This window comes from Lycium ferocissimum, unplaced genomic scaffold (genome assembly GCF_029784015.1).
Source record: "Lycium ferocissimum isolate CSIRO_LF1 unplaced genomic scaffold, AGI_CSIRO_Lferr_CH_V1 ctg473, whole genome shotgun sequence".
NCBI classification, from domain to species: domain Eukaryota; kingdom Viridiplantae; phylum Streptophyta; class Magnoliopsida; order Solanales; family Solanaceae; genus Lycium; species Lycium ferocissimum.
In genome coordinates this window covers 304,764-327,349 of record NW_026725757.1, presented here as the reverse complement: position 1 = coordinate 327,349, position 22,586 = coordinate 304,764, and the positions used below count along the sequence as shown (strand labels likewise).

The 22,586-nt window shown below is 35.0% G+C and overlaps 1 protein-coding gene across 1 annotated transcript; it reads right to left on the bottom strand.

Annotated features, from left to right (window-relative positions):
- Positions 1-6,731: 6,731 nt before the first annotated feature.
- Positions 6,732-14,158, bottom strand: LOC132044525 (uncharacterized). Its single transcript, XM_059435026.1, has 16 exons — positions 14,009-14,158; positions 11,658-11,758; positions 11,440-11,547; positions 11,242-11,277; positions 10,679-10,789; positions 10,460-10,543; positions 10,245-10,363; positions 9,889-9,990; positions 9,603-9,719; positions 9,454-9,519; positions 9,085-9,151; positions 8,598-8,651; positions 7,815-7,904; positions 7,350-7,376; positions 7,215-7,241; positions 6,732-7,081 (listed from the first exon to the last, which is right to left on the bottom strand). The coding sequence occupies exons 2-16, from the start codon at positions 11,715-11,717 to the stop codon at positions 6,932-6,934; spliced, it is 1,218 nt and encodes a 405-aa protein (XP_059291009.1). The 5' UTR covers positions 11,718-11,758; positions 14,009-14,158; the 3' UTR covers positions 6,732-6,931.
- Between the last annotated feature and the right edge of the window lie 8,428 nt (positions 14,159-22,586).

Genomic DNA, 22,586 nt, shown 5'->3' with positions numbered 1-22,586 from the left:
AGACGAAAAGACATCCCATTCGACTCACAAAGACGCCAAAATCATTATTTTCATATTCTTTCCCATTATCACATTGGACATTTTTTATTTCTCGTTCAAAATGCGTTCGGACATGGGCCCGAAATTCTAAAAACTTAGCAAAGACATCAGATTTCCTAGCTAAGGGAAAAGTCCACAAATATTTCGAGAAATCATCCAAGAAAAGAACATAATATCGATGACCCATGGAACTTAAGACAGGAGAAGTCCATAAATCACTATGAATAATATCAAAAGGCATACAAGTGTTCGAATTAGATGGAACAAAAGGCAACTTAATATGTTTTCCAAGCACGCAAGAACGACAAATACTAGAGCAATTAGAATTATTACATTCAATGCTTTTATTTATCCTAAGAGAATTCAAAACTGACGCTCCCGGGTGACCCAAACGATCATGCCAAAGAGAAGACAAAGCAAAGAAAGGTTGATGGAGAATTGGCTTTGTTTGTGATGGTGGTGGTGATGGGATATAGATCGCCCCCCGCTCTCACATCTCATTAGTGGTATCCCCGTCCGAAAATCCTTCACGTAAAACCCATATGGATCAAAATTAACGGACACGAGTTATCGTAGTGAACTTTCTAACAAAGATTAAGTTTTTAATGAGTTTTGGGGGCGTGGAGGACATTTTTCAACGAGAAAGGAGGGTTTGGGGGAGGCAAATGAGTATGACCACAACCGCGAATTAGAATTGAATGACCATTACCAACAACAATACCATGATGATTATTGCTCAAATTAGAATAAGACGAGAGATTACCATTCGTGGATGTCATGTGAGATGTGGCACCGGTGTCCATGTACCACTTCTGGTCCGAAGGATTCAAAGTCATCGTATGCATGGCCGATTCGATGTCCGTGGGAGCATAAGACGGGGCATACATCTGCTGAAACGGGGCAGACACGCCCGCGGGAGGTCGGGGAGCAGGGCCGAGAATGCCCGGCTGTTTGGCCGAGGGCCCTTGCGAAGACGTCGGCCAAGTGGACGGATACGGGCACGGTGGCACGACCCATTGTGGCATCCATCCCCAAGCATAATTGGGAAGCTGCCACGGCTGAGGAGAGGGCTGACGCGGCCAGCTGCCTGGCGGTGGCTGGTGATTTCCGCCGTTGTGACCACGGCTGCCGCCACGGCCAGCTTTGCCGCCAGCGTTGCCACGGCCAGCACCGTTCCGACGGCCAGAATTGCGGCCTTTGTTGTTGTTATTTTTGCCCCTGGTATTCACAGCATGACCAGACAAATGAGTATTATCAAAAAAATTAGTCGAACCCTCACCACATGTGGCAGCCACCATCGCCGAAGGAGTAGAGTGGGCCGCCTGCATCGCCTGTTCTCGTTCCTCCAGAACGAGTGAGGAGCGCGCCTCAGTGAAAGGAGGCAATGGTTTGCTGTGACGAATCTGCGTTCCCACACCCTTGAATGCGTCGGTGAGACCCGAAACAAGCTGAAGAACAAGGCGGGAATTGGAAACCGGAGCCCCCACATTTTTTAACTGATCGGAGATGCTCTTGAGCCTCTGACAATACGCAGACGCGTTCGGGAAGTCTTCCATCCTAGTTGTAGAGAACTCTTGTTCGAGCATAACGGCACGGCAGTTTTGATGGTCCTGGAAGATATCACGCAAGCGATCCCAGGCTTCCATGGCCGTTGCTCCAGGTTCAAGAATAGTTGTAAGGAGGTCATTCGAAATCGTGGAATAAATCCACTGGAGCACAGTCGCATCAAGGGTCGACCAAAATTCTTTGTCGTCATCGGAGGGAGGGGCCGCCGCTTCCCTTTCTCCGGGTGCGATGATATGGTGTATGACCCTATGGGATATGGCGTGGATCCTAAACAATTCCCCTATGTGCCGTATTGTGCATTCTCCATTTCAAGAACCACAGGAATGTGATTACGGATGTTGGAGACGGCGAAAGCGGGGTGGAAGGATGATTTAGAGGTGGACATGGTGGCGGAAAAAAAAAAAAAAAAAAGAGAGAGGTGGCAGCCGACGGAGCTAGGGCAGCGGAGAGGAGAGAGAGAAGAAAACCCTAGACTTCTGATACCATGAAAGAATATTTTCTGTAGTTTCCTTTCATTCCTTGAATTGGTTAATATACAAAAATATCCTACTCAAAATAGAAGAGTACAAAATATTCTAACCTAAATAAGAGATCACAAAATATTACAAAATATTTACATGATCTATCAGTTATATCTCTAGCAGAGGAGGAGGTTTAGGAGTTGGGGAAAAGAGCTACGGGACTTTTATAATTCTATATAAAAAAAAAAAAATAGAAAGCTGTGAAGAAATCTTAATTAGAATTTACATAATATTCACACCTGAATGTTGAAGAGAGAGTACTGGGATTAGATCCATTTGCTTGCTGGTTTATATTACAGAAAAAACAAGATGTTAATATAAGATACCTCATCCTTTCATGTGTGCTGTCTAAACATTTTGTGGAGATAAAATCAACTCCTTTTACCAAGTACTATAAATTTCTTCAACAATAGTAGCCTAAGGATGTTGATAAGAGAAAAATCTAAGAGCTGCAAAATGAGCAGATTCGTTGAAAACAAGAAGTTATCACAAACCCAAAATATTGTAGGATTATCCTTTTGACATACTTTTTCTTGACTTTTGCAGAAAGTTTTATAGGTCCTTAGAGCTAGGACCTAACAATAAAAATCAAAACCAAAGTCTGATAATTCTTTCATGTTTTACAGACTGGTGTGTTATTTGCTACTTTTATATTTGCACGTTCTGTTGTCTTTTTTTCCGAACTAAAATATTGCTTGCTCCTGCATGTTTCAGTACAAAAGCAGAGATCTAAAAAAAATATAGTTCACTCCAGATTAGCAACAACAATAACAACATACAAGTATAATCACTCCAGATTAGCATGATTAGTAAATATAAGAAATTAAACGTCATTTAATATTGATAGAAGTTAGACGATATTAATGACATATAAATGATTGCAGATTTCTCTTTCCATATCCCGTTAGCAAGTTTTTCTCTCTTATTGTAACTTGAGAATAAGTTAATGCAAGCATACATTAAATGGCTTGCATATAATTAGTCTGTGTTTTTTATCCAGTTTGGAACCATTATCTAGGTTGATGTTTATCATATATATTCCATGGTGTATTGCATTTTTTTTTTCTTTAACTGCATTTATCTTATTATATGTTGCTATTACTGCCTATTATTATTGTTGTCTTGACACCTTCTCTTGAGCTGAAGGTCTATCGAAAACAGCTTCCCTACCTCCCAAGGTAAGGGTAAGATCTGCGTACGCTTTACCCTCCCCAGACCCCACCTTGTGGGATTATATTGGGTATGTTGTTGTTGGTGGTGGTGTATCGCATTTTTGTGCTTCTAAACATTCTTATAAATCTTATTGATATTCTTGATGTTGTTTATGTTGTACATGTGATGTTTACGGAGATGGAGATTCGAACGGTTGAACTAAATCTAAATGCATCTTAGCATAGAATAGATTTGATCATTGGCCTTTCTTGATCTTTTTTTCCACAACTCTATCAGCGGATTCCATTTGTGAGATGGGGAAAGAAGTCACTTCTAAAATCTCGGCGCTAGGGTTCGTGATATATCCTCATCAACCGGACGTTGTCTGCCACCTTTTGCAGCAAATTTTGAGAGCTCATTTGTATCTTCAAGGTAATTGTCCCTTTTTTTTTTTTTTTTTTGAGAAGGGAAGATAAAGAATTAGACAGAATTTCTATTCTGAATTGTTTTATGCACGTAGCATAGTGTAAATTTCAACCTCTTCCATGGATAATTCTAATATTGGGAGGTTTGTGTTTAGGTTGATATCGAAATACAAGCAATGTGACGTAGTATTTATTCATGAACTACTCTTTCAGCCCTATGATTTTGGGATTGATGGCCTGTTTGACATCGTTGAACCCATAGTCGACATATGAACAAAACATATTTTTTAACATCTATACATATCCTTTAAACTAAGGAAACTATCAACAAAGATGGAATAATGTGTGACCTACCCAAGAATGAAAGGACTAATCATAATTGGCAAATAAAATATGCTTCTTTCTCATTGAAGCACAAAGTTTTTCTAGATGCATGCTTGAAAATTTTCTATTTCTCTAAAAACATTAATTCAGATGGTGAAGTGTTTCTCTGTTTTTATCAAATGCTTTTATCACTTTAATAGCTATCTAGCTGAGATTTGAACTGTCTTAAAATTCTTTGTAATTATGACTCACACACCATCCATGTATTGGATAAAGAATATTCATTAATAAGTGAATTTTAGTATCTTGCTATCTCTTGATTGAGGTTCTTTCCATGACAACTTCAGTGGTACACTATACCATTGAAAAATGAAGCATTTGAAGCCAAACTTTGAATTTTGTTGGAATTCTTAAAAGGTTTAATGTAAGTCGATAATCGTTTAGGCATAGATTGCTGGATTGGCCAGAAGGCCGTCTTGAACAACCTTAAAAGGTTCTTCCTCTTTGCCTTTATTGAGCTCTTCTTTCTTTACTACGTAATCACCCCTTGTGTGGGATTGGATCATAGTCCTGGTAATGCATCATCCATTTCCAGAAGCTCGAAATGTGTCATCACAAGAAAAGGGTGATTCCATATTGTCTCCTAGAATATCTTCTTCGATTAATGAATACTTGGTCACTAATATAGGTATGTTCCAGAAGCAATCCATATAATGCTTTTCTTTTTCTTTTAATAATTGTGCGCATTTGTTTCCCTACATAAGCATCTTTTTACAATATAGTAAAATCAGATCTGAATCATTGCAAAGTTAATTTTAATGGATGAACTAACTAGATCAAATAGTAAATGTGTAGTAAATGAACTAAACTTACATAGGTTCAGAATCAGATATATACTGGTGACTTTTGCTTTAATGGTCATGGATGAGCTGGAATGCTTTCTAACGTGTGCCCTGATCAATGCAGTAATCTTCATACTGCAAAGAATATCATCGATCAATTTAGGCAAGTGGAACATAGTATGATTTAACCTTCTTAAGCATAACTGATTTGGTTATTCAAGTCCGAGAAGCATTTTTCACGTGTGTTTTTTGACCATTGAGAAAGCCACTGAAAATTCTACTTCTCATGCATATCTTTTTAACAAATATGATTGTGGTAAGTTTAATGCATCAAAGACCCAAATTCCTTTTCATTTCACCTGAATTGTGATGGTTAAGACTTAAGAGATGCCGATAAATTCAATTATTTCAGGGACCAGAGAGAAAATTCCAATTTTTGGTGATCGATTGAGAGATTTGAGAGGCATTAATTTTGCAAGGACGTATTGTATACTTCCACCGATGCAAATTCTATTTTTTTTTTATTCGATTGATGCAATTAATAGCTAGCAATAATTTCTGGAGTGTCTTAAAAATTCTTACTTTTTAAGTTGTTTCCAGCAACGTATGTTGCTAATTTAGTTAATGGTTTCTTTGTTACTTTTGTAACTCTTTTTCCAGTTTCTTTGATACATTTTAAACCTTCCAATTGCTAAACATTTTTGTTGGGCGTGACCAATTTTATTTGATATGATCGGGATTTTTTGGCTGACCTATAATCAACTTTCAATCCAGCAGTGATATAATTGTTGCTATTCTCTCAACTGAGTTCTTATCAAGTAAAAAGTAGTGATGATATGTGAAAAATCAGAACATAAAATGTGTTCTCTTGCAAGAACAGAATCAGCATCCACAGGAGCCATGCGCACGAAATGACAAAAGAGGCAAGTTTAATTGACTGTGGAAGTTGGTTTGCTATAAGATGATATGAAATTTTTATACAGCATGGTCAAATTGTACAGGAAAGATTGACGCACTAGCTTTCTGGAGAAAGAAGTGGGATTGATCCAATTAAGAAGCTGAAGAAATTTGGATACTATGCAGTAAACATTTGCAGGGAAGCAGAAGAGAGGCACACTACTTGGTCCGCCATGCGTCCTTAGTATCTATTGAATTTTTTTTTTTTTTTTTTTTTTGAAGTTCTGATAAAACTGAAACTTGTGTAGAAACCCAATTAACTATACTATCTTTAAGTGATATTTGATTATAATACTTATCTGTGATCTTAGGTAAGTGTATGTAGACATTTTGTGGAAGGACATGTCTCCCTCGACGCTAAATTACCAATTTTACTTGCTCAATTTGGGCCATTGGATGTGTCAATAGTTCTATGTTTTGTGACTGTGAAGAGGAACAATACTTTATGGTATATGTTTACATGTTTAAAAGTAATTAGGAGTTCTACATTTGGTTTTGTCGAAATAGACAGCTAAACACAAACATGAATGAATAGGAGGTGGAAAGAGGTCTAAGGTATACTATATATGGTTCTCTTTTGAATTATTGAGAAGAACAAAGGACAAAGAATGGAACTTGAAATCTGCATTATGAAGCATTTTCGTGTTTCAGTGAGAATATAGTTTCTCATTCTTTCTTTAGCTATTAAAATACAAGTCTATTTACTCTTTCACACTTCTTTAGGCTTTGAACGGTAGGTATTTTGAAAAACTGAGCCTCAACTTTTATGATCTATTTGGTTTTGTAATTCTCAAGTTCGGGCGAATACCCCAATTACCTTTAACTAATTGAGATTCAATTATAGTGCCAACTTATAAATGTCCATGTTGGGCCCTTGCTATGCACAGGCGTTCCACATCTAGTGATACTATGAGAATCGGTATTATATTCCTAAAAAAAATCGAAGTTGGTAAGACAACCTTCAAAACAATGAACTAATTGTGGAAATTCAATAGGCTATACAGAACAATTTTCAAGTTTCCTCGCAACTACGTGTAACCTCATATTATTGTCTTCGATCAAATATATCTTCTGCATCTCTGACTACCGTCATAGATCATCTTGGCTAAACCTTTAATTTTCGTATTTGTTTGCGTCGTTGTCTACGTCTCCGGTTGATCTCTTCAACTGGATCCACCCAATTCTTGTCTTCCTCTATAGCTCTTTTCCAACGATCCTTAAATATTTGTAGCTCATATGTAGACTGTCTTCTAATCTGCACCAATGAACACGAATCCAAAAAGGAAAAACTGATTACAATGAACACGAATTCGAAAAGGAAAACTGAAAGGAAATTAATCCATATATAGGAAATCTTGTTGCACACTCGGATAAAAGCAGCATCTCACCTCGGATCGCACATCAACAACGTGTTTCTGTAGGCCAAGAGAAAAGATAAACAGACAAACAGAGACAAGAATCAGCAAAACGTTTAACGTTGGAATCAAACTGCCTAAGCAAAGGAGAAATAGAATGTTATGCACCTTCGTAGACTCTTCAAGATTTGAACGCTGCACAAACATGAAGCAATATCAGTTTAAAGCAAATGAAAGGAATGCACACCTATAATATAAAATTAGACTACAATATAAAATTAGACTGAAATTTGAATAAATACCTATGTGTCATAGATTTGACTTCTAAACACCGACAGCGAAAACGATTTTTACACTATTAGTGCATTTTATCCCGTTCACAACAGGTGATTTACTTACAACTTTTCGATAACCAGATTAGCCGTTATTAGACGGTTACATTTCCGTGCATATCATTTTAACGTGTCGGAAAAAACTAGACACTGACAGCACCGCAAGTTCTCACTTGGGACAAAAGGAACTTTAGGAAATCCTTGGGGTAATGCACTAGGTGCCGGTAGCTAATCTAGTAGCTCCAGAAACATGTGTGCAATTAACAGATGCTCTAATAATAGATATAGTGCAGAACATTACCTTTTTCAACGATGGCCCTCCCAGAGTTTGAATGCCCTGGTGCACTATATATTCACTATCAACTACTCCAACATTTTTGGTTCGGTCTCCCTACAACAATTTCAAGTTTCGCATAAGCCAGAATCGTGAATGCACCCGCTACTTCCAAATAATAATGACAGCATTCTGAAAAAGTTCTTCTATTCTATAACATTAGCTTAAACGAATTCCAAGCAACTAGAGAAGTAGAGACAATATATATCATGCAATGCTCGAGTCTTATGGCATCACAATGATGTTTGGCAGTTAAGAACTTAAGGATTAGTTCGCAGTTCTGAAATGATATCCCTCACAAATCAAGTACAGACCCAACTTGTTGTGGGATGCCACGAACCAAAAACCTATGTTGCTCGAACTCTACATATATCCTGCCCGGTATGTGTCTGATCGTCCAAAAGCGATGCATTTTTGGAAGATCTGACATGTATTAGGCCGACATTGTTGGAGGGTCCGAACAAACATAACCAAAAACTATGATCTCATCGGTAAAAGCAGACATTTCATAAGCTAAACGTAAAGCAAACATGCGCATTCTTTTGGAGGAAGGAGGCTTTATTTTATAAGGAAAACCATATACTATGCAATTGACATCGAGGCTTCTAAATGGGCATGAAAACTATTACTCTTCTAGCAGAAAAAACCGAGTAACAAAGCATTTAAAGGAAAATTACAGGCCGACTCCATAAAATAATAAGTGAAATTAAAGTGAACCAAAACCCAAAAGCCATAAGTAAGTAATCTAACCTGTGCACAATAACCAAATTTCATGTCCATTCCCCATCCATGAACAAGATCATTCTGATAGGAAGAAGCAGTAATCAGGAATTTCATTGCAGTAATGAGGGAAAAAGAAAGCAGGTGACAAGCAAAGAGTGCCATATCATGAGATGTCAAAGTGTAAGTGAAACACAATCGTGCAAAGTCGTGGAGGATCCAAATAAAAATAAAAACACATCAACAAAAAAAGAGTGACCGAACTGACCACGAAATGCAACCAGACGAAGATGAGCAAATGCACAATTTCACGCTGATATTTTTAACTGTTGCGTAAGTTTCTAAGGAAAGCAAAGAAAGTTACGTCACCTCCCAGAGAACACTCCTTGGAAAATTAGGTTGGCTTACACAAAGATTGCTTTTTATCTCGACAAGAACTGTTTATTTCATAGTGCTATAACAAAAGCCTGAAAAATGAAAATTGGCATGTCCGCTCCGACGGAAACCGCATGTCTACCTGTATAAGATGCCAAACACAAGGCCAAGCAGATCTTGAAAAAACTGGAGCCATTCCTTCCACAAATCTGCAGATAAAGAGTGTTGATAATTACACATTCCGGAAGATTGTGAAACATCTCAAAAGATTTCATCAAATTCCAGAGACACTTGAAGCAAATTTTTTTAATCCAAATTGTTAAAAGATTTGCATTTATAGCATGAAAAATCTCGGCAATGTATAGATCAAGTGTATCACACTGGAAAACAGCCTCCCGCACCCATATTCCTAACCATCCCTGGGAGGAGAATAAGGATAGCTAGTCTAAGACAGTCATTAATTTAATTAATGTCAAGAAGAATGCAAAAATGCCCATGGCTAATAGCTTACCCAGTGCATGGAGGACCTTCGCTTTCACCTGAACATTTTGTACTACCTCTACTATCGTACACTCGTCTGCTTAAATAAGAAGTGCATTAATATTCGTCCAAAACATTCCAAACCATTGAATTTGAGGATTTGGGAGTATCACATCTCACCTGTGGAACCTTTTTCTCTTGCTTCTCATTGTGATTCTATGATGTATATCAGTTGAGTTCCGGTCCAAGGCTGGCTGCGAAATTTCCAATCCTTCTGATTTCACAATTTTTAGGTACCTGAATAAAAGAGAGGGTCCAGTAGGAAAAAGAAATTACCATCTGGCGAAAAGTTGATTAAATTTAAAAAAACAAAAGTTCACTGGGAGTAATGTAAAAGCTTGTATCAAATGTGTCTATCTTTCGTTTACATTTATCTAAGAAGACAAATTTAATGTAATGGTTTTACCTTCCAGGGTTGAAATTCTTCACACCTAAATCTTCATCCCAAAGGAAAATGTAGTCGTAGATTGAAACAACAGCAGGATGTAAGAACCGCTTCGCAAACCACCTGTCTCAAAAATTAAATCACACGACACAAATGGAATTTCGTAAACATACTAGCTGGACATACAGGTTCACATGATTTTTTTTTTTTGCATTAACAGAAGACCTAGACAGAATCATCGAGTGACAAAGCAATAATAAGTTAAAAGACAAGCTATATAAAATTCCCCCAAGGGATAATAGAAGTTCTGATTTCTATTACAGACACTTCAGGCTTCAGCTAATTGGAAATAATTGGCAATGTTCAATTGTTCATACCATTTCGTTTGGTTGTTTGCAACAATTTGAGTTGCTTTTTTACTCCATTCGAGGTCCCACCAGCCATCAACATGTCCGTCATAGTGGAACAAGACGACAGTAAAATTCTCTGAAAGAAACTGAAGTGAAGCAAATTAGCATCAGAAATGGTAGAACATCAGAAAAATTAGTAAACTACATTTTTTTCCCTAATGAAGACAAATAAAACGCTATACCTTTCGAACAAGAGTATCGACATTGCTCTTTTGTTTAATACCAACTGCCATTGCCAACAGGTTACGAGAACTAGAAACGTTAGCCTGAAAATGGGGACACAGAGGATGAAAGACAGAGAGAGGAAGAGAAAGTCTAGTTTTAATCCCATGTAACAATGATGATAACAGATACTAAAGGAGGTTGCTCTATTTAGTCGATGGTTAGGAGTAGAGAAACACCTCGGATTTTGAACTACTTGTCGACCAAAGAGGCTTTAACTCCAGATCTGTCTGTGCTTGGATAATACCACGAGGCAAACTGTTCAAACGTGTGATATCTACATCAGAATCCTGGATGAAAGAACAAAATGCATTAGAGCGACAATCGATATGAAGCGTTTTCAATGAATACTTTAGCTCTAGCAAGAACCGGAAGCTAATAAGTATCACTTCTCGTGCAGACAAATTACAAATGCAACAACAATTTACTCCCTCTGTCCTAACTGACACTTTTTCCTTTTTAGTCAGTCCCAAAAAGGACAACAAATTTCAATATTTAGTAACAATTTAGCTTTAAAATACCTACTTTACCCTTTATGAGATGATTTAAAGCCACACAAATATCTTTGTATTATTTTAGAACACACGTTTCAAAAGTCTTCCATTATTTCTTAAACTCCGTGCCCAATCAAACACCTTCAGCTAAGTTGGGACTGAGCGAGTATAGAACTTTCGCAATTCAAAAATACCTTCGTTGTTCAACGCAATAAGAAATACATAGAAAAGAACAGAAATGCAACTACCTTTGAAGAATAAAAGGGATCCAACTTCGAATCCATCTGAAAAGGTACACACGAAAAGATGATTGTCAGCAGAGTGGTCGGTTGTAACCGTTCTCAGGCAGAGAAGAATTAAAAAGTACTCATTATCTCTATTTTTTCACATTCAATCATCTAAATAAAAGGAAAAAATGTAACCTAACAACGGTAGCATCCTCATACCTCTGTCTGTTCATACTGATAATTCGTGGTCCTATACACAATAAACAACATAACTGTACATACAATCCCCATAAACGGTAGCTGTTTCACCTTTACTCCGCATGTTACCTGCAATTCCAATTCTCAAAAGTTCAACATACAATAAATTTGAATGTTTTCCAAAAGAGGGAATGGGTTATTCTGTGATATTAATTAGCCACTATTATGCATTCACATACCGCGTCAACCAAGACGTTCTTTTTCTTCATTGACGCCACCGTCATGACAGATGCCTTCATAGGTGACTGTGCTATGATATAACAGAATTGCTCATTACAAGCTGCAATAATTACAATTTGATATATACATTAGTGAAAAGATTAAACAGTGTTTAGGCAAAATAGCTGATTTACTCAAGGGGATTCAATATATACGACATGCTCCTTATTGTTTGACCAACATTTATCATTTATTGCCACCTGATTACCATATGGAGATAATTCAAATTGCACTCCTAATAGCCTTCGTTACTTGGTCTCGTTAATTGTCTGTAAGTGCAGAGCAAAGCAGTACTTCTCAGCACACTATAAAGAGACCAAAAGGCTTTATAATGGGTGCTATAGAAACATGAAGTACGTTACCCAAGCACACACCAAAGGAGGCCACTCCACCGACCATCATATGACAAGTCACATTTTGTATCGTTGTGGCATTGCTTGGCATTCTGCTTAAAGAGTACTAAAATTTCTAAATCAACTCCTCCTACAGAATAGCTGGTAATACCTCCAAGGGATAGATCCGTCCACATTAATGGAGGAGTAAGGATTTTCACTAAAGGGGGGAAAAATATTAAGAAGTAAACACATGAAGAAGCCAATGAGATCCAACATGTACTGTATATATACACATAAAAAATAATTATAACCTTATGTATCTCATATACACACTGTAATTTGACACCGAAGGGATGAGCCCCCTTTCTCCCACCCAGTAGCGGATGTAGCATGATAGGTGGGGGTTCAATTGAAATCCCAACTTTCGACAACAACAACAACATACCCAGTGAACTGGGGAACCCCAGCTTTCGACGCGGAGCATAAATTTATGTGTAAAGATTTATTAAAATTGCAATAAAAAGTAGACATGAAGTAACTTTTAAAATACAATGGGTTCAAACTAAGAATCTTAAAAGGTTGAACCCCTAGAAAATAAATTCTGGATCCGCCTCTGCTCCCCCCGCTCCACATAGTAGTTCAGAGTAGAAGGAGCTCTAAATTGGAATTCAATAGTCTAAGAAACGGTAATTGTGCTCACAGCTATCGGTGACATTGCGATAGCAAAGAGGTGCCGCTATCCCCTTCTATAAGGCTGGGCATAATACGAATAAAATACTTAGAACCAACAACTAGAATGACTCTCAAGCTTGGAAATGCCATGTTAGGCGCACCTATCAGAATTGAACCTTTAATGTCCTTGGCAGGGGTGGAGCCAGTAAGGTCCAAGGGGGGTTCTGAACCCCCTTCGGCGAAAAATTACACAATATATACAAGGTAAAAATTAATTTTTATGTATATATAGAGATGTTAAACCCCCTTGGCTTCTTCGTTTGTCTACTTCTTTATATTTTTGAACCCCTTTAATTAAAATTCTGGCTCCGCCACTGATCCTTGGAAGGCCTATTCAAGAAGCTTCTAAGGCCGAGGGGCGAATCCAAGATTTAAACTTGAATTCATACCTTTAAGGATTCTAACACTTTTTAACTCTAAACTGACTGTATTTCTAAAATTAAGGGTTCAGATCTAGTATCTATTACTCCTAGAATTTTAGTGAGTTTTACACAAATATCTATGGTCCGTGGTCGAAAATACTGGGCCAGTACCTAGACCTACAAGATAACTCATACACACGGGAATAAAAAAGAAAATCATATACAGAACTATCATCAAAAAGAGGAATCCAATTTCCAAAAAGGAGTTTGCATCAACATTGAACAAACTTATATTTTAGTTGTTAATTTTGGTAAATTTTGCATGCAGCCATTAAAAAGTATTTTGTTCAATTCACACTTACCACCTCGTTTTACTTGCATGCATACTCAGATTTGCAGAGGACACAAAAACAGATATACTCAATCAAAATTTTCAATCAATATCACTAAAAACTAACACTATTCCAAAAATCATCAAGAACCCAGAACTCAAAAAAAAAAAAAAATTAAATACATGAAGAAGAATAGTAATAACAAATATCCTCACCAACTTAGAAAGGAGAAAAAAATATAATTAATACTACCTATATAAAATATGGAAAGAAACGTAACCTATATAAGATAATAAAGGAACTGATGCTTGAACTGGATTCAAGAAACTTTAAAAATTCAAAATTTGGGAAGAATTAAATGAACAGCAAACGTTACTCGTGACTTTTCAAGATTAAAACTACAGAACCATAATTACACATTTAAATAACAATTAAATAGCACTCAAAATCAATAAATTTTGTCAGCTCATGCAACCAAAAGGCAAAAAAAAAAAAAAAATCAAACAGTTTCAGAAAAAAGAATACACCATAGAAGATAAGAAACAAATACCTCATAATTCAGATGAACCTTAGAAGTGTTTTGAGCATATACTAAAGCTTTTATATTTGAGTTTTTTGGAAGTGATAGGAATAACACTATTAGCTTAAAGAATAAAAAATAAGTTAGTATATCTATAATTATGTACAATGTGTGACTCTATATGGATGTAGCTGTATCAAAACACAATTATGGAGAGAACTGAGGGGGTGGGGTGGGGTGTTTGGTGGGGTAGGTGGGTGTTTCGGGGTAGGGGTATTTAGGGGGGTAGGTACAAGAAAAGGTCTTTGAGTTTGGACAGACAAAACTGTTGAAAGTGCCACGTTTAAGATGAGCTTTGTACACATGTTATCACTAGGAAAAACGCACCCCAAAAGTCCCCACCAGTTGCTTTGCTTTATTTTTTCTTTTTCAACTTCGTATTTTTTACATATAACGTATAGTTACAACTTTACACGTATTGACACACGGTATGGAATAACATATAAGCGATATACACAAGAAAGTGTTTATTAATACTGAAATCCACTTAGATACACAAGCTCTCTCCATGCTTATACATGGGCAAATACATACTTTATTATACCGATTCGATGTAATTCAATAACTTTAATTTAGTCCAAATATTATATATATATTAAGAAAATCATTAAATATGCACATACAAGATAAACTGTAAATTCAATAAACTAAACAGGTTGGGGTTTAGTGGCAAGTAAGTGGTCAGCATTGTCATGAGAATCCTTAATTAAGCTTCTAATCATGAATTCGTTTTTGCTTATCATCGCCTCATCTTTGTCCCCAGGACAAATTTACGGTAAAAGTTACGGATTTGATCGAACTCGGTAGTTTTGACTCAAGCTCTATATATATATATATATATATATTAAGAAATTATTAAATTGTGCAAATATTTAATTTCATATAATTCAAGTGATCAGCACATTCAGTAATTTCCACAACCCATAAAATTTAAGTCCTAAATATGTTGTTGTGACTGTCTTATATAGTAATAGACAGGTTCGAAATGTCAGGAAATGAATTTTCTTGACTTATAATTTAAATATATAATATGAAAACAACATTAACAATTAAATTTCACATGTCAATTTTATTTTTTTCTTCTAATTTTATTTTTATTTTTATACTAAATATAGTGCCATTAAAATCATGTCAATAAAAATAAAACAAATATTACGATATAGTGTAATCTTTAAATACATAAATATATATTCTTTGACAAATACACAGTAACAACATATTATTTGTAATTTCATAAGTGAAGTATGAGGAGAATAGTGTGTACTAGTCCTTATTTCTATCTTGTGGAGATAGAAGATTGTTCCGATAAAGCTTCAACTTAATAAAAGCAATTCAAAGCACTTTAAAAAAAAATACGAAAGTTAAAAAACCAGGACCGCATAACTATAATACGACATAGAATAAAAATAATAATTATGTGTGTATACTAGGAATATTAACAAGTTATGCACCTAGTACACGTGTTAGGGTCATCATGTTCAGTGTCACTGCTTTCTTTTTTCATCTTTTTCTTCTCCTTTTTCAGTACATTTTTTCTGCTTTTCTCTTTTTCTTTTAGGGGGCTCATTGAAAGCTCACAAACTTGAACCCTATAATCACATTAGCACGATATTTATTACTCTTCAACTTATTTAGAGATAAATTCTGTGATTAGCACGATATTTAGTACTCTTCAACTTATTTAGAGACAAATTCTCCCAACCAAGTCACTATCAAAAAAATAGGAATAAGAGATTCATCGCTAATCATGTGAGTTTAAATAGCTCATAGCTAACAAGTTTTTCGATACTTCATCATTAAATAAAATTAGCGATCAATTTTTAATGTTTAGCGATAAAGATTATATGTCGTTAACTTTTTATTATTATTTTGTTTTGTGGTGAGTGGTTTATAAAGATATTGGTTATGGTTTGGTTGGTAATCTCTTTAATTGACACGAATATTTCTTTTCAAAAAGGAAACAATTAATTAAGAAAACACAAAAAACAACAATAACAATGACTCTCATAGTCATACTTGATGTGAAAGTTCTCCGTGATTTGGTTGATTACCAAATATTTCTGTATTTGGTAGAAGGAATATTTGAATTACGATACAGGTTAGTTTTGCAACTAAACAACAATTGATTATAACTTAAATATTGCCATTATAAAATTAGAATATCTTTAGTCATTGTTCAAGATGATTTCATCTTTTAAACAACCCAATGTACGTAGTAGAATTAGGTTCAAATACCACTTAAAAGTTCAACTCATAATGTGATTCAAATTTTACTCTTTAAGTTCAAATCCTATGTCATCAATTGAATAAACATCGATGACAGGAGACGTGCCTTTTTTCTTTTTGAACTTGTTAATTTATTATTCTCTTTATTTCTTATCTAACTTTTACCAAATTCAAGTCATGTTACTTTTCTATTTATACGTTTGATTTGAAGACCAAAACTCATCAAAAAGAGTCTTTATTATACATTCCAATAATAGCCCACAAAAGAAAAAGGGAAAAGAGAGAGAAGATAGAGTGTGAACCTACAACAGCAAGAAGATGTCCAGCATAATTCCATGAGTAGGGAGAAAATATAGTGAACCACAATATTCTTAAAAACCTCAAATGAAAGTTGCATAGACAACAAAATATAAGATTATCATTTCAACCGTGTGAGTAAACAAAGCAAAGGCTAGATTAATATTTACTGGAGATAAAAGAATCTAAGGACTAGATCAATTAGCTAAAATGCAGAAGCAAGCACGTGGCTTTGCTGTCAAAATGCATACTTGATATATTAAGATCACGTTTACATAATTCATGTCGTAATTGAAGCATGCACATGTTTTATATTAGCATTATTTTTACTTGCTCTTTATGCTTGTATTTTGAGCATACATATGTTTTGACATGATCACCTGCTTCTATTTGGAAAAAGAGGAAAGATTAATTTTGAGGCAAATCCAAAATTTGAAGTTTATGTGGTTTGATGATTTTTTGCTTGTCACTGAATTTATAAGTTACTTATGATATTGGGTTTACTATTTATCATACATTTTTAATGTACTTCTCAACATATATATGTATATATAAAGTCCAGACCAAAGCTAGAGTTCTGCCACACCAATATCATATATCGCACATCTACCTTTGAAATTAGTCGTTGATTTGGGGTGTGTTTGGTATGAAGGAAAATATTTTCCTTGAAATCTACATTTACTTGGAAAACACCATGTTTTTTGTTTTTTTCTGGTGTTTGGTAAGTAAACAATAAAATATTATCTCAAGAGCATTTATATGTGTCTAGGAAAACACTATGGGGGGTGGGAGGGTAGGGAGTGGGGGTTAGGGGGTGGCGGGGGTGGGAGGGTAGGGAGTAGGGGTTAGGGGGTGGCGGGAGGTGGGATGGTCAAGGGGTGAGCGTTTGGGCACCGGATGGGTTGCAGAGGAGACAATGAACTTGACATGTCACTTATAAAACATATTTTCCCTACTTCTATTGAGGAAGTCATTCCTCATTCCTTTTAAGGAACTTGTTTTTCTAGAAAAATTTATTTCACCAACTACACATTAAAAAATCGAACAACATTTTCTCCATGCCAAACACACACTTGGCGTGTACTTCCTCACGAGGATTTTTTTATAAGCAACTAGGGGTGTCAATGGTATGATTCGGGCGGTTATTTTATAAGTTTTATATCATACCAATTTTTCGGTTTTTTTATTTTGTATAATCAAAATTAGACTTTTCGAAATCGTCCCATCATCTCGGTTTTTCTTTGGTATCGGTACAGTTCGGTTAATATTTTGGTATTTTATAAAAAAGCGTCGTATAAAAGTCACAAGTAGAAGTTGTACACGATAACGTGCATACTTGTATAAGACTTTGACAAATACTCTCTATACATTTTATTGTTTAAAAGATGAAGAATCAAGAAAGAATGAATCACAAAAAGAATATAGATTCATCCTACTAATATTAAATAAAGATAAAAAATTTAGATCACACGAGCGAGAACAAGTACTGAGTCTAGTAAATTCAGTATCCAATAAAGGAATTTAAATTATATGAGAGGAAATATATCTAATACCTTGTAGCTTCCTACTCAAGATCGTTGCAATACCTTGTAACTTAGTGGTTACTACTCGAGGTGCTAGAACTAATTTAGTTTCAATAGGGGTAACATAACAAGTTTCGGCGTTGGGACTTTAGTTTTAATTACTTGTTGCCAACTTGTAGTCATTTCCATCAACCCAGGCACAAGGCGAAAAATTTAATGTTTTATAAATTTAAAATTGATATATAAAATATATTTTACACATAAATGTATTCGGTACGGTTCGATATTTTTTTGATTTATTTTTCTAAAATAAAAAACCTACCAAATTTTTGGTACTGTTAAAAATTGATATAAAAACCGTCGGTTTTATTAAAAAATTCTAATAATCGATTCGGTACGATTCGGTTCAGTCAGTTAAGTCGGTTTTTACAAAACCATTAACATCCCTACACGCAACTGACTATAGATAGAAAGGTGCAAGAACATAAGTTTATCGTGCTATATATTTAAGTTATATATTTAATATATGTAATGCAGAGTTTGTTTTATAATGTTACACTATCAATATAAGTTTAATTGCTATAACTTACTTAATTTAAATCAGTGTTTTAAAAGGCGGACATTTTATATATGCCTCGGCGACACGTAAGTCTCGAGACATGGGGTGTAAGCCTCCTGGGTATTTAATTTTTAGTATTTCATAAAATAATATAATCACAATAAATATTTTTAAATAGGTAAAAATACATAAAAAATAAATAAAAGAAAATTGTAAATAAATGATATATATATATATATATATATATAGGTTTTGCTAACCTACAACATGAAGGTTGTATGATAGCAATGTACCCACTTTTTAATTCTCCAAAATGCCCTTAATATTTTATGCCATCACACTAATAGCAGTGACTTTTTTGTCTTTTGCCAAATTTTCCCAATTTCCTTGTCTGTTGTTTTGCTCCTACAGAATTCTCCCTCAAAATCTAAAGTTCCAAAAAGATCGAAAATTTTGGTGAAGAATATTTTTACCCATTTTAGTATTGCAAAATGCTTGAAATAAAGTCCATGATCTAATGAAATGAAAATAGGTATAAATTCTAGTTTCAAAGTCATTTTCCCCTTCCAGTGACATTGTTTTCGTCCACTATTATACCGATGGTGAATATGCTATTCTTCAATACTTTATTTTTGCCAACTTTACTACATTAATATATTCTTACTAATCCATGTTCCTCTTATCCGCCTATCGAAAGCAAAAGAAGATAGAAAAACGATCCATTTGTCAAATAGAAGACGCTGAATGATGATTCTTTAATTCTCTCTCTCTTCTCCTATGCAGTCATTTTCTGCCACAAACCAACGAAATTTTATGGCCACTGACCTATCGAAGATATTCAATGTAAACCCAAAAACATCATAAATTGATAAGATCAGATTGCTACACTCTTGCAGTAAAAATCAGAACAGAAGAAGAAATAAAATAGACAAAAGTCATAGATAGCCCCCTAAACTTCTACATTTTCATTGAAGTCTAAAGCGGGGTTGTCACTGACTCATTGCACCTAACCCTCTAAATTTGTACTCCATACGGTACTTTTTTTCACAATAATCGCAAAATTAAGAGAATGTATTACACTCTACGACGCGACAACTTTGGTCAATGAAAACGCGACACGTGACACTTTAGTTGAATAAATCAAAAATATATTTAAAAACTTTTTTTTTATTAACCCAAACACCCCCCCCCCCCCAACTAGATGCACTTCTTCTTCCCCACCGAACCCCATTCCCCCCTCCAGCAGCTGCCAACCCCCATTTCACCTTCTTCCCAACTACTAACCATTTTTTCCATCCCATTTCCCACCATTACGAGGAGCAAGAACGGACTTTCACTCGAAAAAAATAATTAATTTGTGTCAATCTTGCCGGAAAAAATGGAGCTTCGCCATAAATTTTTGAGACTTAAATCTGATACATATTCCTAATGAACAAAATACAAAGAAACTAAAAAAACAAAAAAAAAAAAAGATAGAAGAAGTCGAATTGAGAGAGATGACGGGAATGGAGGGGTGGTTAAATAGTTGGATGGAAGAATTGAGGAGGAAGACCGGTCCAGTTGTCTTCCTCCTTTTTTTAAGTTAATTTTTATGAATAAAATATAAAGAAACACTAAAAAAAAAAAAAAAAAAAAAAAAAAAGAGGAAGAAGAAGAAGAACTGAAGAAGACAAGAGTGGAGAAGACGAAGAGGGAAGGAGGGGAGGTGACTCAAGGGTGGCCAATGTTTTTTTTTTTTTCCTTCTTAAATTTAATTAAAGTCAAAAGGTGAGTTTTTAATCAAAAAAAGAAAAAGAAAATTAACATTTAAGAGTGGGCCACGCACCCAAGGAAAGTGTGCTTCATTTTTTTTACCACATCAGCAAAAAGTACCTAATGGATACAAATTCAAAAGAGTTTAGATCAAGAATAATGCGACAACCTCGGTTTAGGCCTCTGCGGTAAAAATGCCAAGAAAGTTTAGGAAATTTATCTATGACTTTTGCCAATAAAATATATCACAAAGAAAAATCGGATCACGGTCTTTCACTTCAGAAATATATATATATATATATATAGACACACACACATACACACAAAATTTCTTAAAACAATATTACTATCATACTATCATTTTATCTCCCTATAAGCATATAATCAATAAACTTTATAATTACCACGTTTTAAATAGCAAAATAATAAAATATGATAATTTTGATTCATTGGACAAAAGACCAATGACAAGTGAAAATGTACAATTCGGCTACGTATTTTTAAAAGAAATGTGAAGTGATATTTCACCCTCACGATGTTCTCAAATAGTAAATATGCAATCTTACGACTTGTTATTTGAGTTACACCCATTCTTCTTATTTCTATAAATGAATGTTAAAGAATTATGAGAGACAACAATTTTAATTATGGAATTTAACATATAATTTGTGTAAGAACGGTTAGGTGAGCCCCGAGCGTTGGGCATTAAGTGTAGCGCACAGTCGGGCGCTTAAGGCGTAAGCCTCACAGAAACTAAGTCCCGCATGTGAGCTCCGGGACGTTTTGCCAGTGCCTCGCCCCGAGGCGAGCCCCAGAGTAAGTCTCGAAACTGCCTTTTAAAACACTTATTTAAATTACTAATGAATGTTTGTTAAATAGAGTAGCCTTCAATTAGTTTTAAGTAATCTGATTGTGTAACCTACGCTTAAGTAAAGTTCTATACTTAATTATATTGGTACTTAAGAAGTTATTAGGGCATTACAGGATGTCATTAAGTCACGGGAGAGGAAAATGCTAAATTTTGACAGATAGGATTACAAGTTTAATAGACGTCTCAAATTCAAATTATAATTAATGACAATTGACTAGCCACCTTGTTCTATACTTCTATCTAGACGACGTTGCTTGTTATTGCTATATCTGTGGTTGGGATGTAGTCTCAACGTCTCTGTATTTGTATGGTTTGTTTTGTCCAACTCAATTTAAGTGTTACCATATAATTGATTGGGCGTAGAGTATGATAGACATAATTCTTTTCGAAGGTAATAATCAATATATGATATATGAAAATGCGAGATTGTATCTCATTATTAAATAGAGATCTCGAACTCGAACAATTCTTAATAAGAAGCGTATGCATAATAATACGGTGCGCGACACATAAATAGCCTTTGTTGGGGTTACTATTTCAGTTTTGTCCCCGTTAATCTAGCAGCTAAATTGATTTTGCAAAGAGAAATCATTCACGAATCACTTTTAAAGGCATAATTAGTTAGTCCATTGATATAATTTAAAAGAGCTTATAAAAAGGCCATATAGTGCAAATAATCTTGACCAAATCACCTTTAATTGATCTTTAATAGCGTGAATCTGAATTAATTGGCTCGATATATTTCAAATACGGATGATTAAACCCTAAAAAAAGAAAAAAAATGTCGAATGGATGAGAGAAATAACAGTGGTTGGGATAATTAATAGATATGAATTCACCTAATATATGTTTAGTTATAAGCTGGCAAGAGCAGCCACTATGATACTACTTGGGACAGTTTAGGAATGTCCTAGTTCCCAAACATACCTAAATCTTTATGCTAAACGCAGCCTTTACCAAGTGGTGTCTACGGAATTAATATATAATAATCTACACATGTGGACTACAATTTTTAAGTTCAAATATTCTGAATTATAGAAAGAAATTATACTTATATTGATCTCTGACATATAAAGATTCCACTTTTGAAACACGTTGAACAGGTGGGCTTACTCAGTGAGTAGAGTTTTGTTAAACTAATTAAATTGATTCGGAGATTCCCTTCTAAATTAACTAATTTAATCGAGGGTTACTTTCTTTAGTGTTATGTATTTTGTTTTTGTTCTTGTTCTTTCTATAATATAAACATATTGTGCTTGAAAGGATGTAACACAGTAAGCATTGACATAAAGTAAAGGATTAAAGTTAGTTATACACCGT

Coding starts and splice junctions, on each gene's coding strand:
- LOC132044525 (XM_059435026.1), bottom strand. CDS start 11,717: ATGAAGGCATCTGTCATGACGGTGGCGTCAATGAAGAAAAAGAACGTC. Junction 10,790..11,241: donor ATCCCTTTTATTCTTCAAAG/GTAGTTGCATTT, acceptor TCTTTCATCCAG/GATTCTGATGTAGATATCAC. Junction 7,082..7,214: donor TTGTTGATGTGCGATCCGAG/GTGAGATGCTGC, acceptor TCATTGGTGCAG/ATTAGAAGACAGTCTACATA.